This window comes from Zootoca vivipara, chromosome 8 (genome assembly GCF_965207765.1).
Source record: "Zootoca vivipara chromosome 8, rZooViv2.hap1.1, whole genome shotgun sequence".
In the NCBI taxonomy this organism is placed as follows: Eukaryota; Metazoa; Chordata; class Lepidosauria; order Squamata; family Lacertidae; genus Zootoca; species Zootoca vivipara.
In genome coordinates, this window is record NC_142591.1 from 40,480,917 (window position 1) to 40,502,509 (window position 21,593).

At 42.6% G+C, this 21,593-nt stretch overlaps 1 protein-coding gene across 19 annotated transcripts in view; it reads right to left on the reverse strand.

Moving 5' to 3' along the window:
- The window catches only part of PTPRM (protein tyrosine phosphatase receptor type M), a 416,336-nt gene that overhangs the window by 184,004 nt on the left and 210,739 nt on the right, over positions 1–21,593 (reverse strand). For all 19 annotated transcript variants that reach the window (XM_035126005.3, XM_088675354.1, XM_035126003.3 and 16 more), the window contains exons 8-9: positions 3,845–4,153; positions 3,087–3,196 (exon numbers count right to left, since the gene is read on the reverse strand). In XM_035126005.3, coding sequence (XP_034981896.2) covers positions 3,087–3,196; positions 3,845–4,153 — 419 coding nt within the window. The remainder of the gene's footprint in view (positions 1–3,086; positions 3,197–3,844; positions 4,154–21,593) is intronic.

Below are 21,593 nucleotides of genomic sequence, written 5' to 3' on the forward strand. Positions count from 1 at the left end.
CCACCACTTCAAAGCCACTAAATCAATAAATGTGGCCCTAGTTCACCTATGTTTCTGTTTCTCTCCTCCTTATTTCCCTTCTATGGTGGCAACCTCCACATGTTTACGGGGCCAATTCACTGCTGCCTTGGTGGGACAACTACATGCCAGGAACATGCAATGTAAGTCAATGTGTTTCTCTGTGCCATCATCACAAGGGCTTTTATATGGGAAGGACCAACATAGTCTTATGGTGAAATATTTTACTTCAGAACATACACCTGTTGTGTTAAGTACAGTAATCAACATGTTTTTAGTACCAATACTCAAGTATTCAGATGGATGTGATTAATCCATTTCACAAATTTAGCCATTGTTGCTTATTATAACCAGACATAAATGTCAGACTTTCTCTTTATTCCAGAAGCTGACAACAGGATGAGGATGCACTGCTCACCTGACCTCCCTCCAGCTGCTTACCAGGATGGAGTGTGTGAGGCCATAGTGAGATTGGTGCTGTGTGCTGGTGAAGCCAGTCCAGCACCCTTGCTTGCATGTTTCCACTATGCCAACCTCACTGCTTCCAGCATACCTGCCAAGTCTCTTGCGGAGAAATCTGGGTTCGGGTGTCGCTTTGCCCATCTATGGGCACCAAAAATGGCCGGCGCTGGAAGTCGCGTCTATGCATGTCCGGAAGTCCGTAGACTCAACCTCCGGTGTCGCGTTGCCCATCTATGGGCACAAAAAATGGCCGGTGCCGGAAGTCGCGTCTACGCATGTCCGGAAGTCCACAGACGCAACTTCCGGTGTCGCTTTGCCCATCTATGGGCACCAAAAATGGCCGGCGCCGGAAGTCGTGGCTACGCATGTCCGGAAGTGCGGCCATTTTCGGTGCCCATCGATGGGCAAAGCGTAGACGCGACTTCCGGTGCCGGCGCTGACCATTTTCTGGTGTCCATAGATGGGCAAAGCAACACCAGAAAAATGGCCGCCGACAGGAGCCAAAATAAGGGAGATTAACGGGAGAGGAGCTGAAACGGGAGACCGCCGGGAAACGGTAAGGAAAAACGGGGGTTTCCCGGGAAATACGGGGTACTTGGCAGCTATGGCTTCCATTATGTAGCAGTAAGAAAATCCAGAGGGAGATTGTTTAAGTGCAGAAGCCCCACCACACTATCTGCTACTGCTTTGGTCCTGCCTTCCTGTATATTTGGCCTAAGTATGCAAACAAACCTCAGCAACAGCAGCTTTTTGTATTTATAAAAATGAGAATCAACCATTGTGCATTTTTACTTTCCAAGAAATTCCTTTACAACCTAAAACCCATATAGCACCTGAAATAGGGCGATCTGAATATACGCTACCTCTTCCTACACTTCATTATTTCACAGAATCAGACTTGTAGAGTTAGAAGGGACCACGAGGAGGATCCAGCCTGACCCCTTGCAATGCATAAGTCTTTCACCCAGTGTGGGGCTCGAACCCACGACTCTGAGATTAAGAGTCTCATGCTCTACCGAAAATTCTTACCAAATGCAAGCTTGAGGGCTACAACTCCACCTTTTTTGTCTTCCCCCACTGTTTACAATCTATCTTGATAAAGAGTTCTGGAGAACATAAAAGCTACAATCCTATAGGAAGAATATAAACCAAGCCTCTGAAAATGAAAATACAGAGTAGTTTTGAGACCATGATGAGAAGTGCGGGGAAAAGATGGCACAGATAATCACTGTCTGAAGCGTGGGCTGGTTTGTAGCCCAGGTCCAAACACATTCATCATTTTGTATTAGACTACACATAAACACCAAAAACAGAAGCAAGCACCACAAAGAAGGGAATGATGGGAGGGGAGGACACCTCCTTCCAGTTCTTTGAAAGGCCTTATGTGGACAAATATAAAAAAACAAATGACAAGACCAATCATCTTCTGATTACTTACGAAACTGCAATTAGTTAAACTAGTTAGTTTCCATAATACATATCTTTTCATAATAAATTGTCCTTTCACAACTATTTCATCAGCAAGACAGCACTAAAAGCTTAATAATACCAAATTAGATATTTTACTTTTCTTTTATATCTTGGGGCCAAGCATTTCAACAATGCTTTCTGAAAATGAAAGGAAAAAATAAATATAAGGGTAGTTTAGTCAGGTAAGATGTTTGACAGTGATTATGGCCCAACAGCATAATAAATGCATGCCTTTGTTAATATTTTTGAAAGATATTTAGGGCCAGGTTCCCTATAGCATGGAAGGCTGGGATTTGTATGTAAAACTAACAACATATAATTTTCTTGAAATTGCATTTTTAAAAGCTAGTGTGTTTCATTTAATGGGACCTGCTTGTTCTTATTACAAAAGGTTTGCAGAAATTCAGTACTATTCAGTATTACATTCTCACTTCTGTTTTTACTCCTGAGTTATAGGCTAGTGGATACTTTTAGTAGCATTCAAATACTGATCTACATAACTAGACTGGATAATATTACAGGCTTTAAAAATGCAGTGATTTACTAATAACAGAGTGCTGTCTTGTACTAGCCAAAATTTATTACATGAGGGAAGTGTGAGGGGAGGGGACACTGGCCAAAGATGTGGGAAGGAAAAAAAAGACATGTGATAGATAAGCAGTATAACACCGCAACTTTATTTAGACCTTCAGTTATGAAAGTTACTGACCCTCCCCTTCTCTTACAAGACTACAACTCGTGGACATCTTATGAAGTAGAATGTTGGAAGATTTAGGACAGATAAAAGGAAGTACTTTTTCACGCAACACTTGGAGAACCACTATGGAAAACGTTCCCACAGGAGGCAGCAATGGCTACCAAATTGGATAGCATTGAAACAGATTTAGACAAATTCATGGAGGTGTGGGCTATCACTGGCTATTAGCCACCATGGCTATGCACCATGGCTGGAGGCAGCAATGCTTCTGTATACCACTTGCTGGAAATCACGGGGTGGGGTGGGGGTGGGGGTGGGGAGAGTGCTCTTGTGCTCAAATCCTGCTTGCTGGTTTGCCAGAGGCAACTGTTCAGCCACTGTGAGAACAAGATGCTGAACTAGATTACACCAAGAATGGAGGACAAGTGGTTTTACATACCTCATATAGGGTGATCACACCATATGTTTGCACTGGCTCCCTCCACTGAAGGAAGATTTTCTCCTCAAACATACTTCCCTGGATGGATTCAAGTGGTACAGGACTTGGAACTAATGCATTTTAAAAAAGAAGAAGGGATGTTTAGGAATACAGTATGTACTGTCAATTTGAATGTTGCATTTAGATTCTATCACTATAAGAACATGAGCGCCACACTGTAAATGCTGCTTTCAGGTTTTTAAATAGTAATGGCTTATGCACTGGCCATGCTAGATCCAACCCATAAAATATGTGTTTGCATGTAATGCTGCAGACTACATTTCACTCATTTGACCCTGACAATCATGTCAGTCCTCAGTATCCTTCATCCTCATGCTTCCTTTATCCAACAAATCCTCGACACACTTATATGCAGTTATGCATATGTCTTATATGGTTTATGCTGGACTGCATAAAGGTAAAGGGACCCCTGACCATTAGGTCCAGTCGCGGATGACTCTGGGGTTGCGGTGCTCATCTCGCTCTATAGCGCGAGGGAGCTGACGTTTGTCCACAGACAGCTTCTGGGTCATGTGGCCAGCATGACTAAGCCGCTTCTGGCGAGTGCACGGAAACGCCATTTACCTTCCTGCCGGAGCAGTACCTATTTATCTACTTGCACTTTGGGGTGTGCTTCTGAACTGCTAGGCATAAGCACCCCAAAAACTGTGTCTATGCATATTAATGCATTCAGTAAACCATTACACTTAAAAACTCACCGTCTTCATCCGTTTGTACCACAATTTCTTGGCTTTCTTTTCGTCCTTCAGGATTCATAAGAACCAGTTTGACACTGACATTAGTATATGGGGACAGATTAGTAATGGTATGCTGAGGGTGTGAATTGTCTGTGTCCCAGCTCACTTCTTCTCTGACTTGTTCTTGTCCACTAGCTTGGTAGCGGTAATGGACGGTGATATTGTACCTATGGCAACGAGTGACATTGTAGCCAAACGGCTCCCAGGTGATGGTGATTTGCCGGGATTTGATATCGACAACTTCTAGTTTTCTTGGACCACGCATAGGATCTGTAAAAATTAAGACATGCATTTTCATACAAGTGCTTGTATCTGATATATGGTAGTGAAAATAAATACTGTTGAGATATTTTTTAAGAAGTATAGGGAAGGAGAAAAGAACATAGGTTCTGATCTACAGTCTGTACTTGAATACTAGCTTGAATCTGTATATGAATAGTGGCTGGACAGATGTCTGACACTGCCAGTGTTAGTGATACTGGCATTGTTGGAAGGAGGAGTTTAGTCCCAGTCCTCCATCAACTTATGTTACGAAATGTATTAACAGACTTGAAACAGCTCCTATTATGAATGCAAAGCAAATAGTGTACCAATCATAGAATAATAGAATTGCAGAGTTGGAAAGGAATCCAAAGCCAACCTCATGCAATGCAGGAATCTCAGCTAAAGCATCTTTGACAGGTGACCATCCAGCCTCTGCTTAAAAAAAAAAACCCAAGGAAGGAGACTCAACCACCTTTCAGAGTCCCTTCCACTGTCAAGCAGCTCTTACTGTCAGAAAGTTCTTCCTGGTGTTTAGTCAGAATCTCCTTTCTTGTAACATGAAGCAACTGGTTCAGTTGCTACCCTCAATAGCAGGAGAAAACTAGTTTGCTGCATCTTCCATGGGATAGGCCTTTAGATATTTGAAAATGGCTATCCTATATGTCCTCTTTTCCAGGCTAAACATCCCCAACTCCCTCAACCATATCTCATGAGGCTTGGTTTCTACCTCCCTTGATAATTTTGGTTGCTCTACTCTGCACACTCTCCAGCTTGTCAAAATTCTTACATTGCGGTGCCCAGAACTAGTCACAGTACTCCAGGTGTGGTCTGACCAAGGTAGAATAGAGCAGGACGATGACTTCCCTTGATTGGGAGACTATACTTCTGTTGATCCACCTTAAAATAGCATTAGCTTTTTTTGCTGCTGCATCACATTGTTGACTTATATAAAGCTTGTGGTCTATGAAGCCCCTATGTACTACTGGCAAGCCAGGTGTCCCACAAGACACCTGAACATTTTTCTGCGGGCTCAAACCCGACAGCAGACGGACAGCAACAAAAACTGTTTAGCTTTACTATAACAAAGTCATGGTTTGTGGTGAGAACAGTTGTATGACTAGGGATGGAAAAGAAATTCAATACAGTTCACATTTAAAGGTGAATCATTCACACTCCCACTTTCCTAAACAATATGAGAACCAAATCAACATCCTTTGAAAATCACACTCATCTGAATTTTGTGATGCAGCTCTGCAACCAAACAATGTTAACAAAAATGCATACATAACAGGGACGTGTACATAAAAAAATCAATATATTTGTGGAAATAACATGAAAAAATGTATATTAGAGTCAACTGCTTGCAAAAGCATGCACATTAGTCAAAGCTGCACACAAAGATGTAGTTATTGGGAGAAATTCACAGTAAAATACTGATGAATTTTCAGGGAGACTTTTTTTTTTTGCAAATTGCTGCAGAAATGTTATGAGTGGAATTTTGAGATTGGAAAAATGAGAACCAGAACAGAACAAAACTGATGGATCCTTCCATTCCCCATTATGTGCCTAGAGACCTGACCCCAAACTGCTGCCATGAAATGCAAAAGATTGTTTCTATCTATACTGTCCAAAGCAATAAGGAATCACAATTGGAAACTCGAGAAAAAACTTCCATCATATTATATTATGGGTTCCTTACATATCTGGTAAAAGAAGTCTGTCATCAGTATGGCTATTATACAAATTTAGCTGTAATCTGATTTTTATTTCATATGAGAGTCCTCAACAAGATAAAAGACAATGAATAGTTTTATCTACTGCTTCGCTTGTTGAAATGCCAAGAAGAGTTTTAATGAGCTAGAAATCTCTTATACATAAACAGATTAATATGCATCTGCTGGCTCATGTTTATTAATCAACGTCTTAACCAAGAATGTTCTAAACACTTGCCACAAGATTCCATCACTTCTGGCTTCTAATAATTCCCTGCAAGCTTGCAACATTGTTCAAAGATATTTTGCATTTTATCTTAAGTTTGCAGGAAAAGGCACTAAAACCACAAACTATATAGCCTTCAAATCCATGGTTCATGCTTTCATTAAGATTCTCACTGTTCTAATTACATCAAACTTTTTGACCACAGGCCCTTTTAAACTTCTGCTGACCATTCTGGCTCTCACTTACCGGTATCTAGTGCAAGCAAGCCATTGGTTTTGCAGATGCTTACAGAATTCCTAGCATATAGTACTTGATGGCAGAAAATCCATGGAAGAGCAGACCCATACATGAGAGTATCTCCATCTTTGTCTTATCCCTATCCCCTTTATTCTTCTGCCTGACTCTGATCCCCTTTACTCAGCTACCAAGCCTAAAAAGAAAATTTTATGAAAATACTGCTTCTGAGCACTAGTTCTGATCCATTCTAAGTGCAGAAGAATTTCTACAGCAGCTCATGCCCTATGAGAGAATGGTAGTGTCCCTGTGGTGTTTGAAGCATGTCTGAAGACAGTCGTGCTGTGATAGGCCGTGGGCAAAGAGATGGACAAGGGACATGGGTCAGACTCACAGTGAAATGCGGAGAAGGGGATCTGCCTTGGATGCTTGTTCTCTGTGGTTAGCAGTAGACCAAGGAAGAGAATGAAGCTGCATGGGCTGGCATTAGATGCTAGAGATATGAGATTAGCACTGCCAACCTGCCTGTGGTGTCTAATGGAGATGTAAGTGAAGGAGTTGTTTATTGAAGTAGGTGCACGCGCTTTGTTCTGGGAGGCTGGAAAAGGGTGAGGAGTTGCAAGGACTTGCCTTGCTGCTCTAAGCACTAAGCCAAAGGAACTGAACTTCTTTCCTCTCTTATTGTTACCTGAACATCCCCATAGTCCCAGCACTTCTCATGGATGTCTCATAACCTCCCCCAGGATAACCTAGCATATAAATCTGCACCAATCCAGATATCCATGCACACTCAGAGATATAGTAGCAAATCTTTTGTACATGGCTTACCTCATTACTTTCAATACTGTAGATTTATGTGTTCAAAATAATTCTGTTTCTTCCATTGAAATGAATAAAATCCATACAGGTAAGAATAATCTGCATGCATATTAAACATCTTGAGCTCACATGAGCTTGCAGTACCAAGCCAAACACTTCCCACTTTCATTCGTGCTTCATATTTTTATTTGCTGCAATAGAACTACTTAGTTTTATTCAGCTAAAAAAATATATGTTTCCACTGGTTAACTAATGAACCCTAGCAATATCCTTAGTCCACATAGGGTTGCCAGACTCAATAGAGGACAGGACTTCTGTGCCTTTAATTGCCCTGCTCTCTTTTGAGTCTGGAAACTTAAAGAGAAACCAGCAGACCCTTTATTTAATTTCCAAGCAAAGGGTCTGCTGGTTTCTCTTTAAGGTTTCCAGACTCAAAAGAGAGCAGGGCAATTAAAGGCACAGAAGTCCTGTCCTCTATTGAGTCTGGGAACTCCAAGTCCGCAGAAGGTGAAATTTTTTTAAAAGATGGTATTCACTAAAGGTGTATTCTTCCATTTTGTAACTGAAATATGTGGTTCAAATCCTTAGTTTGTCACTGATTTATATGGGGTTGCATAGTCTTTAGTACAGTTGAATTATTCCTGCCCCCCAGACAGTCTACTATTCAAGTACTGTGCAGACTCAGACTTGCTTAGTTTTAGCAAGGTTTCTGCATCATGAGCCTTCCAACCATATCATTGGAATCAAAGTAATATGGATAACACTTAACATCTGTGGTGTGCTTTCACGTGCTCAAAGCACTTTCACATTCATTATTTAATTTTAATTCTTACAACAACTTTGTTATCCCATATTGCAGAGGAATGTAGGGACTGGGATAAAGTAGTTTGCCAAAGGCAGCCTAGTGAATTGCCTAAAATCAACTAGCGAGACAGAGGTGATGTCAGAACTAGGGACTACCATAGCTGCCAAGTTATCCCTTTTTTAAAGGGATTTTCCCTTATGCTGAATAGGCTTCCTCGCGAGAAAAGGGAAAACTTGGCAGCTATGGGGACTACCTGATTTGAAGATAAATCTTTGAACCACAATACTACACCCAACTCTTAATTTAAAAAAAAGTCCCAATGAGACAATGAAATTTTCAAGAAATAAAAAAAGTAATTTATGAGCAGTTTCTAATTTTAAAAGAAGTGTGTGTCTGTGTGGCAGGGAATAAGCTAGAGATCTCCTGAGAAATAAGCCGTTTCCACAGTATGGCATCATAGTTAAGCCCAACTGTTCGATATATCTGATAGAACCACAAAGACTACAGCAAAACTCTGCAAAGCAGAAACCCTAATGCAACATTTGTTTGCATCAGGTAATGCTGATTATTCTCTGCATGCAGTGGGCCAATGCCTCAAAATAATCAAGCTTTAATGATTTATCAGCTTAGTAACAAGGAAAGTGCAATTTAGCAGTGCTAATCACAATGCAGACCACATTCATTAGGCTTGGGGGGGGGGAGAGAACAGTCCTGCCAAAAGCAGTTTACATGCCACAGCAACCATTTTGTATGCTACACATAAATCTCACAGGCTTTGGTAATAGGGTAATTAATTATGTTTTCAGAAACACCACATTTATTTTCTCCTCACTTGGTATAAGTTTTTTGGGGGGGAGGGGGGTTGGGATTATAAAGATAAGACCCTTACCATTTTGCAACTGCCTGACAGTCACTGGACTGCAGCACGCCAAGTTACTATAATTGGCCCTGAATGGCATGAATCATATGGCTAATCTGCGCCCAATGGTTCACGGTAAGAGGGCAGGATTACTTCTCTAAAGAGAGCAACGTCTCTCATGCCTCAAGCTTGGTGTGATACTTCTTTGCAATTCCCCTGATAGTACCTGCAGCATTTTTCACACTGCTCTCTTTCTGCCAGTTCACGCTAGGTATAAAGCAGTGAAGTGAAGTCTGACAGTTGCAGCTCACGACCTTAGGGGCATCCAGTTCCAGCCCCTGGCACTTGAGCATCCCATTTAATCAGTAATCCTGGTTTCTTCGACATTCACCAGTGTTTTTCAGAGAATATAAAGCAAAACCTGACTGATAGGATCAATTTCCATTGCAGGTTCAATTCACAGCTAATTTCTCTGGAACTTCATACTTTACCTCCTATTACAGCTACCTTGCTTTTTCAGAAACTCAATTTCAGAACCTGTGAGAGACGTTTAGGTGTAATTTTAGGATCCTGTCACTGATAATAAAAAACTTGAGATGGGAGCAATGCTCATGCTGCAAGGGATTCTCCCCCACTTCCAGCTGCCTTGTTCATCAAAGGTTGCAGATGCATTTTGAAACATAATAATAATAATAATACCCGCCCATCTGGCTGGGTTTCCCCAGCCACTCTGGGCGGCTCACAGCATATATTGAAACATAATAAAACATCAAACATTAAAAACGTCCCAATACAGGGCTGCCTTCAGATGTCTTCTAAAAGTTATGTAGTTCTTTATCTCCTTGACATCTGAAGGGTTGTTTTTTATTTTTTTATACAGTTCTTATGATGTTGGATACAGAGCATTGCAAGGGAAGTTTGCCTTGGGCAATATGTGCTCAGGGGACCTCACCTTCCTGTTAGTCCCTACTTTTCATCAGCACTGTTGCTGCTGGAGATACACAAACGTGGCTGTTTGATTCAGAAAATAGCCATCCTTATGAACAGCAGGATTATATACACATAGAACAAAAATCAGTTCCACTTAAAGTTTGTTCTCTCAGTTAATCGTCCACATTTTTTCCAATATTCAGAAAGTTAAGGATTACTTTGCTAAAGTTAGGGTAAAAATAAAAAATCAGGAGCTACACACAAATTATAAGGTATCTGATAAACAGATTAAATGCTCCATAATTGCATCTCCATACTAGAAAAGGTTTACCATGTTTAATTTATGCCTGCCAGAAATTCTGCAACTATTAAAGGGGCAAGGCATCATTCACTTTATTCCTATACCTGTACTTCATTCCTATACCTCGCTACAAGCTGTTTCTGTTGGAAGAGAACAAATCTGTTTGGCAGGGAAGATAAAAGGAACACCTTCCTTCTGATTCTTTAGCAATAGTTATTAAGTGCTGACCTTGAGCCAGACATCTTGGAGAGTGAAGTCAAATGGGCCTTGGAAAGCACTACTAATAACAAGGCCAGTGGAAGTGATGATATTCCAGCTGAACTATTTAAAATTTTAAAAGATGATGCTGTTAAGGTGCTACACCCAATATGCCAGCAAGTTTGGAAAACTCAGCAATGGCCAGAGGATTGGAGAAGATCAGTCTACATCCCAATTCCAAAGAAGGGCAGTGCCAAAGAATGCTCCAACTACCGCACAATTGCGCTCATTTCACACGCTAGCAAGGTTACAATGGTGCCTCGCTAGACGAAATTAATTCGTTCCACGGGTCAATTCGTGTAACGAATTTTTAGTCTAGCGAGTCCCAGTTTCCCATAGGAATGCATTGAAACTTAATCAATGCGTTCCTATAGGCTCTGGGGGACAGGCAGCGGCATGCAACGATGTCGGCTGTGTGCAAGGCGGCGGGGGGGGGGGAGAAGCTCTCTTCTCCCAGCCACCGCCTTGCCTGCCTCCCCCAACACGGAGCGCAACTTCGGAGGTCTCCAAAGTTGCGCTCCGTGCCAGCTGTGCGCTGCGAGAGGCGGGGGCGGGGGAAGACCTTCCCCCGTCGCCGCCTCTCGCCAGCCTCCGCGGACACGGAGCGCAACTTCGGAGGTCTCCGAAGTTGCGCTCCGTGTCTGGGATGTGGGGCTAGAGGCGGCGGGGGACGGAGCCGAATCGCAGGCGGGCACTGCTTGCCCCCGCCTGTCTTCCCCGAGCCAAGGGGAAGACAGGCAGGGGCAGCCGCCGCACCGCCACGTTTCGGCTCCGTCCCCCCTGGGAAAGGAAGATTACCTGTCAGCTTCCCTCGCTGACAGCTGATCTTCCTTTGCCACTTTCTATGGCCGCGCTTCGTAAGACGAAGCGGCGGTCATAGAAAATTTTGTCGTTTTGCGAATGCCTCGCGGAGCGCAAAACTCGTTCGATTAGCGAGTTTTTCGTTGTGCGAGGCATTCATAAAGCGAGGAACCACTGTATGCTTAAAATTCTACAAGTCAGGCTTAGGCAGTATGTGGACCGAGAACTCCCAGAAGTGCAAGCTGGATTTTGAAGGGGCAGAGGAACCAGAGACCAAATAGCAAACATGCGCTGGATCATGGAGAAAGCTAGAGAGTTCCAGAAAAACGTCTACTTCTGCTTCATTGACTACGCAAAAGCCTTTGACTGTGTCGACCACAGGAAACTTTGGCAAGTTCTTAAAGAAATGGGAGTGCCTGATCACCTCATCTGTCTCCTGAGAAATCTGTATGTGGGACAAGAAGCTACAGTTAGAACTGGATATGGAACAACTGAGTGGTTCAAAATTGGGAAAGGAGTACGACAAGGTTGTATATTGTCTCCCTGCTTATTTAACTTATATGCAGAATTCATCATGCGAAAGGCTGGACTAGATGAATCCCAAAACGGAATTAAGATTGCCGGAAGAAATATCAACTACCTCAGATATGCAGATGACACAACCTTGATGGTAGAAAGTGAGGAGGAATTAAAGAACCTTTTAATGAGGGTGAAAGAGGAGAGCGCAAAATATAGTCTGAAGCTCAACATCAAAAAAACCAAGATCATGGCCACTGGTCCCATCACCTCCTGGCAAATAGAAGGGGAAGAAATGGAGGCAGTGAGAGATTTTACTTTCCTGGGCTCCTTGATCACTGCAAATGGTGACAGCAGTCACGAAATTAAAAGACGCCTGCTTCTTGGGAGAAAAGCAATGACAAACCTAGACAGCATCTTAAAAAGCAGAGACATCACCTTGCCGACAAAGGTCCGTATAGTTAAAGCTATGGTTTTCCCAGTAGTGATGTATGGAAGTGAGAGCTGGACCATCAAGAAGGCTGATCGCCGAAGAATTGATGCTTTTGAATTATGGTGCTGGAGGAGACTCTTGAGAGTCCCATGGACTGCAAGAAGATCAAACCTATCCATTCTGAAGGAAATCAGCCCTGAGTGCTCACTGGAAGGACAGATCCTGAAGCTGAGGCTCCAATACTTTGGCCACCTCATGAGAAGAGAAGACTCCCTGGAAAAGACCCTGATGTTGGGAAAGATTGAGGGCACTAGGAGAAGGGGACGACAGAGGACGAGATGGTTGGACAGTGTTCTCGAAGCTAGGAACATGAGTTTGACCAAACTGCGGGAGGCAGTGCAAGACAGGAGTGCCTGGTGTGGGGGGAGCTGCAAGATGGCGTCAAGGTAAGACGTGCTTGCCGGAGCTCCTCTTTTTAAGTTTTATTAGAGCTCTTCTTTTAAGTTTAATTAGTGGCCTTATATCCCTTCAAACTTCTCGAAGACGGATTGAGGTTGCTCTGTTGATAACGCCAGGAATTCACACTGTTGATACTTGTGAAGTCGGCGTTGTAAATCAGTTTTAACGAGCTGGATTGCTGTCTTCTCCGGCAGCGAAAAGATGGCGAACGGCACCCAGTCAGCGTGAGCTCTCCGATCTATCTTTTTAAAAGACTGTTTTTAATTACTATAGAAATTTGTTAAATTCGGTATCGTCTTGGTACCCTTTAGGCTTTTTTAGTTTTTAGTTTTTTAGTTTTTTAGTTTACTTTTTAAGCTAGTACTTTAGTTATTTTAGTATTTACGAGGTTATCTAGGAGATATCCACTGACCTGGAATCCTGGGGGCAGCTGCATGAAGAGAGAAATGACTCAACAACCGCACAGCACTGCTGATAATAGGAGAGGAATTGGGAAACGTACCAGAGATATAGAGGACATAGAGGAACTGGGGTGCCTGCCTCTTGCCAAGCAAACTAAAATTAGTGAACCTTCCTTTGAAAGGACAAAGGATACTTTTAATATTCCGGTTTCAAACACTTTCGCCCTGCTAGCAGAGATGACTGATGAGGAAGTCACCCTGAAAGAACCTTTTGATAACCTGGATGCTAACCCTTCAAGTAATAATAACATCAATTTAAGAAGATCTACAATCACTGATATCCATTCGAAAGACTGTATTAAAGATCAAGAAAGCTGCCTCGCTGGTGCATTATCTGAACATTCGACCACTTTAGACCTTGTTGCAAAAACGGTGGACTGTATCTTTAAATATATAAGAGACATCCGAGGATCCTTAGAGAAGATTATTTCTCTTGTATCACTAAAAGGTAAAGACAGTCCTCAGGAGGCATTACCAGAGACTAGAACTACACAAATGCCCAGAGCACCTGTTTTACCTCACACACCTCGCATAACCCCTCAGGCTGCTTGCAACCATGAAAATGAACAAAATAAGGATGAACAACATTCTATACCTTCCCATAAACTGTTGCTGCAAGCTACCAAAATCTGCCTAACAGTTTGCCCCTTCAGAGGCCAGGTGATTAACTGGTATTACAAGAGTGAGATAAGGAGGCATCTAGCTGGACTTTTGGGGGTAAATCCTTACTCTATTGATTTGATCCATATTGATCATGTTAGCAGCAGGCCTCAGATGCAGAGAGTGCTGCTCTCATTTGAATCCAAAAGGTTCCCTACACGTATTATGTCCATAAGAAGATATTTAATCAATTTTGGAATTTTTGCTACAAGAGTTTTTGCTAATACCAAGATATACCCTCTTTTACCTAACTGCTTGCTCAAAAAGAAAGCAGTTAAGTCTGAGGGCCTACCAGTTACCACGACTCCAACTCCCCTGGTTGCAGACCTAATCAGCTGGATTGATGTCCCCCTTCCGCCACTGACGAAGGCTACCCATTTGGAGAATTCCATAGAGCATGAATTACTTCTATCCTTTTCCCACCTGCCAAAATCTGAACGAACAGAGATAACGGACAGATTGGACGAATTGTTGCTCTGGCTCCGTAACTCAGAAGACCATGCCCATATAAATAAGATGAATCCCCCCCCAATTTTAGACCATCCTACTGAAGCCCAAGTGGAGCCTGTTTTAATAACCCCCAATCTTCAATATGGCAGTACATTCCATGGGGATGCTAAGCCTGTGCAGGAACCAGTGGGAGATTCGACAGCCCTTTGGTCAAACTCGGAAGCTGTGGCACGGCTGAACGCCCTTTTGGAGGCAAACCGAAAAGGTTGCCTTCCACCTGCCTTACATTGCATGTTCCCTACAGCAACTGTTGACCTAAAAGGTCCATCTCCCTCCACCTTAGATGCAGAGGCCATGGATCTGTCACTAAGTGATACCCCTGTGCATCAGGACTTACCCCTGCAGTTACCAATAATTAAGCCCCAGTCTTTGGCTGTTGCTGCAGTAAGTGAGGCTCGGAAACTGTCTGGCAAGCAAGCTACAATTACTTCCTTCTTCCAGCCTATTGCTCCCCCTTGTAGCAGGCATTCCCGGGTGGATTTCTCTGAGCAGATTCCGCAAGGGCCAGCATGACCCAAAGGGGTGACCAGGAGGTCACTTACTTTCTTATCCTGGAATGTAGCTGGTATTAAACCTAAGTTGATGGACCCATCCTTTGTTGCTTACATAAAAAGCAACCGTATCCTTTTACTGCAGGAGACATGGGCTTGTGAGGACTTCTTTTTATCAGGGTATAAGGGCTTCTACCTGAGTGCAAAACAGAATCCGTCATCACCAGGTAGGCCGCAAGGTGGGCTGGCTACCTTTGTCTCCTTGGCCTTAAATCTCCAGGCGGAACAAATCGACATCCAATCGTCATCCATGCTAGGTGTAAAGCTACAAACAGCAGAGGAAGTGTTTGTGGTAATCAATGTCTACCTGCACCCAGTTTATAAGAAAAATCTGGTTGACCAGAGATGGAAGGAAATTCAGTCGACACTCGAAACTCTCCTCGATAAATACTCTGAAGCCACCTTCCTGGTCGCAGGAGATTTTAATGGCCGATTGTCTTACTCTGATAAATCCTTATTTACTAAATACAAGAAATACCCTCCATTATCCATCCTAACTACAGACCTTTTACCCAGGAACTTTAAAGACAGTGTTGCCACATATGCAGGCCTTAAATGTAGGCAAACCTTGTTGGCCCTTAATTTTCATCTGTTAAACGGAGCTCTTAGTTCTGATTACCCAGCTGAATTTACTTTCTGGTCAGGTTCCCGAGCCTCTACCATTGATTTTATCTGGACATCAGTAGAGTTGATTCCCAAAATCACTAACTTTAAGGTGGTAACAAGGCTGGAAAGTGATCATTTCCCCTTAGAACTTTCCCTGACCCTGGCTGGAAATCTGGACACGTATTCCTGTGTGCCTTTAACAAACAATCAGCTGCAGATGAGGCCTATTGCCTCAAAATGGTCCGACAAAATGGCTCAACGGGTAAATGAATTCCTTTGGTCTGACCAACTTCAAGCGACAAGGGACTCCCTTATCCAGGCAGATGAGCCACTGCCAATATATGATAAGCTAGTAGATCTGCTAAAACCATCTATGGCTCGGGTTCCGGTAATGAATAGTAATCATTTCCCTCATAAAAAGTGGTTCGATGAGGAATGTAGACACTTTAAGAGCCATCTGTATAATGAATTCTTGGCATATAGGGCATCAAATGATCCCGTGCCTAGTAGTCACCTTATGAACCTCAAGAGAAAATATAAAGCTCTATTAAAGGATAAGAAGCTTGCGGCAGAAAGAAACAACTGGAACAACCTTCTAAAAGCTGCAGAGAATAGAAATCCCTCCTCCTTTTGGTATCAAATTTCCCAATATCTGGGCAGACCGTCGATAAGGATAGAACCCCAAATTTCAGCTGACACCTGGGAGAGCTTTTTCGCTGATTTATATGCAGCCCATGCTGCTGGCGGAGAAAGACCAGATTTGGCCCCCATGCCTGAGTGGGACCCAGTTACCTACTCTGAAGTGGAAACACTTATAGACCAATTTAAGGCGGGCAAGGCACCCGGAGATGACCTTATATCCATTGATGTTATCAAAGCTAATAAGGATTGGTGGTGCCCACTCCTAGCAGCACTTTATACTCATATAAATAAAACAGCGAAGTTCCCCCCAAGCTGGAACTCAGCACTGATTGTATTAATACATAAGAAAGGGCCGCGTACTGACCCGGCCAATTTTAGGCCAATCAGCTTGCTGAATGTTATCGGGAAGATTTACTCAAGGTTTCTGCTCAATAAATTAACGATCTGGATGGAGAGCAATAATATTATCGCAGAGGAACAAGCGGGTTTCCGCCCTGGAAGATCGACAACAGACCAAATTCTAATCCTGAACCATCTGGCCGACAAATATGCTGGCAAAGGCCTAAAAGCCCTCCATGTCGCCTTTATCGACCTTAAGCAGGCCTTTGATCTAATCCCCAGGAACCAGCTATGGACAAAACTGGCAGCGACGTCTATTGACCGCCGCCTCCTTTTGCTGATTATGAATCTGCATACAAATACCTTCCTGAGAATTAGGCTAGATGGCAAGGGGTTAGTCTCTAATCCGGTTGCCACCACTAGAGGGGTAAGACAGGGCTGCTTGCTTGCCCCTGCCCTATTTAATTTCTATATTAACTCACTAGTGGCCCATATGACCAATGCTGCTTTCCACCCGCCAAAATTAGCAGGTAGAGCCTTGAATGTCCTCCTGTATGCGGATGACGCCGCCCTTTTAGCTACCTCCCCCATTGGGTTAAGGAGGATGCTTCGAGCTCTTCATGAATACGTGACCCAACACGAGCTCCATCTTAATTATGCCAAGACCAAAATAATGGTCTTTGCTGCTCGACCAAAACCTAATTTGTGGTCAATTAATGGTATTCCCATAGAGCAGGTTAGTTGCTTCAAATACCTGGGTCAGATAGTTCGATCAAACAGGTCCTTCTTGGCACACAGAGAATATATAGCCGCAAATGCTTCTAAAGCAGCTCTGTTGATTAGATCCCTGTACTCCAAGAAACAGGCACAAACAGTGGATGTTGCCCTGCGACTCTTTAAAATGAAAGTTCTCCCACTACTTTTGGTGGGCATTGCCTTGGGTACGCGTAGGGACTTTGTAAGATTGGAATCCATCCAATCACAATTCCTCAGGGCCATTCTCAGGATCCCCCCTTCTGTTGCGGGTGCGATCATGAGATTGGAGACCGGTTGCCAAGCCTTTACGTATGTGGCCCTGAAAGCGAAATTATGGCTATGGCTCAAACTATGTTTCAGACCGATGGGTTTGGCCCCCCTGATTCTGAGGGATAATTTTAAATCTCCATGGGAAAGGGAAGTGGTAGAGGAAGTGCAAAAGTGCGGTCTGTCCTCCCTTTATATTGAGTCCATGACGTTCAGTCGCGCTAAAGCGATGATCGCTCAGAGATTGGGGGATATCGCCAGACAGGAGGACATAGCCCGCGTGAAATCTGGGATGTTTTTAGGGGAGCAGGTGTATCGGTCTGCACCAGCCCGTTACCTGGCGGATATCCACTACGTGGAATACCGCAGACTACTTACTGCGGCTAGACTGAATGTCCTTGATTCGGCGGTTTTGAGGGGAAGATTTGGAGGAGTCCCATATGGTCAGAGAATGTGCCATTGTGCCTTGGGTGAGGTAGAATCCACAGAACACATTCTACTGAGTTGTCCCTTTTATAATGATTTAAGGCAATATCTTATAGACCCGTATTTATCTCAGTTTAGTTCCCGACCAAGAGAACGGCAGGCAGCATATTTGCTAAACAAGCCCACTGGGAAAATAACCTTCTCAGTGGCTAAATTCCTTTTCCTGGCGCTCAAGTGTCGGAAACGTATAATCGAATGTCTTGATGTGGGTTACCTGTAGGAGGTTTAGTAGTGCGGTCATACCCCATTTATGTATCCCGCTGATGCCCTCAGTTTTATATTTTTATGTATCCCGCTGATGTCTTCAGTTTTATATTTTTTATATTTTATGTATCCTCCTGATGCCTTCAGTTTTATATGTTTATCTTTGTATTGTGAAATGTTTTTGTTCTGACTATCGGTCGAATAAAGTATATTGATTGATTGATTGATTGAGTGCCTGGTGTGCTATGGTCCATGGGGTCACGAAGAGTCGGACACGACTAAACGACTAAACAACAACATTAAGTGACAACACATCCTTAGCAACAGAGCATCTCTGCATCTGACATAGAAGGTTGCTGCCACTTTTTGCTTTCTAACTTTCTTTACAAATGCATGATTGACTACTTTTTTTAAAATAAAGCTAAGAGTCTGAGCTTTCTGCTGTGGTGGTAGGGAAGGAATGTGAAGATGAACTAGAAGTCATTTTAAGTTCTACAGCAAAATTAACTTAATCCATCTTCAGTTCACCTGGCAATTAGATCAGAGATTTTTCAACTAGTTCAGTGAACCTTTCCCAACCAAACTAGTTAATTCCAGCACTGAACAACATAAATAACTAAAGATCTAAAGCTCAGCTACTAGCAAAATTTCTACCAAATGCTGAGAATGTGTATGGAATGGCATTTCTAAATGGGCAGTCATTATTGATTATTTGCTTCCAGGTTTGTTCAACATGGCAGTCTTTATGCTTTTGCTTTGTGTTGGCTGCTAGACATGCAAACTGAACTAAAATGAGGGTCTATATTGGTGAGTTGGCAGCTGCTGTCACAAAGGCACTAATCACTAAAGGAAGACAAAGTAATGATTTGCCCAATGCAGTGCCTATTGGAAAAGGGCTTTTGTAGGGCTTTGCAGATTCTTCAACTATATTAAATTACTTTATTTTTCCACTTAGGTAATGGTGCCTCTCCTGCAAACTGAGGAATAGGCTGAAACTTTGGATATGGACATTATGATTTAACCTAAAGAAGAGTCAATCAAAAGCTGAAACGGAACTGTAGAGTTGGAAGGGATAACAAGGATCATCTAGTCCAACCTCCTGCTTAAAAATCTCCAATGAAGGAGAGTCCGCCACCTTCTGAGGGAGTTTGTCCCACTGTCAAACAACTCTTACTATCAGAAAGTTCTTCCTGATACTGAGAATCTCCTTTAGTGTAGCTTGAAGCCAATGGTTCCAGTCCTACCCTCCGGAGCAGAAGAAGGTAGGATAATTCATTCACTCCGATTTCTTTTCTCTCATTTCCAGGATTATTATTCAGTAGAGAGATAACACCCCTATTCTAATATATGGATATTAAAGCTTTGAACCTACATTTTTGAACTGGTTCTTTACCCTGGTATCCTTGGATTGTCCTTTTGCAAATAAAAGATTGCTGAATTGTGTGTCTCAAGTTTGATCAACTTGGCATGCAAAACAAGGCTTTAAAGTTCACAATCCATTTCCACCCCATAATGGGTCTTTAATGGTGGGGGAGTTGTAGATAGTGGATAACTAGTAGATGTAATTCATATCATGCAGAGATGTTAAAGATTAACATAGTGGATATTCTGCGGGCATTGCGGAATTAAATGGACTTGTATTTTTAACTGCTACGGTACCTGTTCGTAATTCATATGAATTCATACTGCTTTACATTAAAACAGTAAAACATTATTTAAACATTTATTTGGACCTTTTTGTTGTTAAAGGATGTTATATAAAAATCGGAGGGAATTAAACAAACAAGAGAGGGTCATTCATTTGGAGAACCTAACACAACATTTCATCCCATTTTAAAACAAATTTACACTTGTGTGGCACCTCATACTCATTAGTAGGTTTAGACTATACTTTACATCTGCAGCATGACAACTCCTTTGAGATTCTGATATAAGATATGGGATGCAATGCAAAATACTCTAACAAGACCAAGCCTCTATGGCAGGCATGTCAAACCTGCAGCCCTCCAGATGTTTTGGACTACAATTCCCATCTTCCCCAACCACTGGTCCTGCTAGCTAGGGATCATGGGAGTTGTAGGCCAAAACATCTGGCGGGCTGCAGGTTTGACATGCCTGTTCTATGGTGTATTAAACAAAAATGTTTCTGCAGTACAAGTAGCAATCATTATTTGTGTTCTTTCACAGTACATTACAAAGGAACCTTTAGCTTCACCATTCAAGTAAGAGTCAGATGTCAGCAGGACAAATCTGCCCGACATAACATATCACTACACTTCACTAAGCAGATATGTGGTGGGCTGTTGCATATTCTTGTCATGCCAACATGCTTCCCTAACAGCACAAATGTAAGCAGAACTTAGCCTAAAGAGACAAGATTTCCATTTTCTTTCTTTTACATTCCTGTAAAGGGCTGCTCCAGTATTCTTGGCCACACCGGTTTTCCTTTCTTTAGAGCACCTCCCCAATGCTCCCAGGAACAGGTTAGTCGCCTGGCTTTTGAAAAATGTTTGGTTTCAACATTCTGACAGCTTTCAGAAGCAAAGTAGGTACATGCAAGACATATGAAACAGCAAAACTGAAGAGGCTATTTGTGGAGATGTGCACTCAGATTGACATAAAATCTGATCATGTCTGAGAAAGCATTATTTGGAGTTCAGATCCAGACGTTGAATATTGCCATTTTTTTCAGAGCAATAGATTTAAATCTTAGCATGCTTCCACACAGAGGCAACAATCTAACACAACCGTTAAGCATGTGTAAGCCCTTTGAAATCGATATGCTGAAGCACGCTTAACATTGCATTGGATTGTAGCCAGAGGGTTTTTCGGAGCTTGAGTATATTCATTCAGCGCACTCGAAAGCACCAGCTGCATTCATACTGCTTGCGCAATCACCCATTTGGCCGAATGGCAGAACTAGCACTTCTGCTAGACTACTTGGCCTCCCTTTAAACAAACAAATGGAATCCGTGCTCTCCAAAACTGGAATGTATGGGAGCAAGTAAGCTTTAAATAAAAGAGGTAGGACTGTCATCTGAGTAAAAACACAAACTGATCAGTTAACCATGTGTTACAAGATCCTGGAAAGCCCCTTGCTACTGGTTCTTTTTAAAAATAAAAATAAATAAAATATAAACACCTAATCAGTGTTTCAGAAGGCCAGTGCTGATGTGATAACTTGCACAATCACAATACACCAAAGTTCAAAAGTACTGTACTTCACCAGTAAACTTCTATAGTAGTAGAAATGTTGCGAAATGGTTCCTTCAATTAATTGCCACAATCACAGGGGGCAAACAAGAGGATGGCATTCATCAATTTTTGGGGGGCGGGAGGGGAGGGTTCAAGCGCAAATTGGTAGAATGGAGGGTAGGCTGTGCTCTACCTTTTTCATGTACTGTGGTGAGCAACAGCTTCCATTTCGTTTGCCCTTTCCTAGTCTGTGGTGATGGGGAGAGGGGGAGGAAGCAATGTTATTTAGCTGGCCACATCTGCACAAAGTAATAAAGTTTCGTGAATATTGATTCCTGCATGGGAAAATAGGTCAGAGCATTACAATAGGATGTTTGTTCCACGACAGTAGCCCTCTTCAGGCATTTTGTACTGCA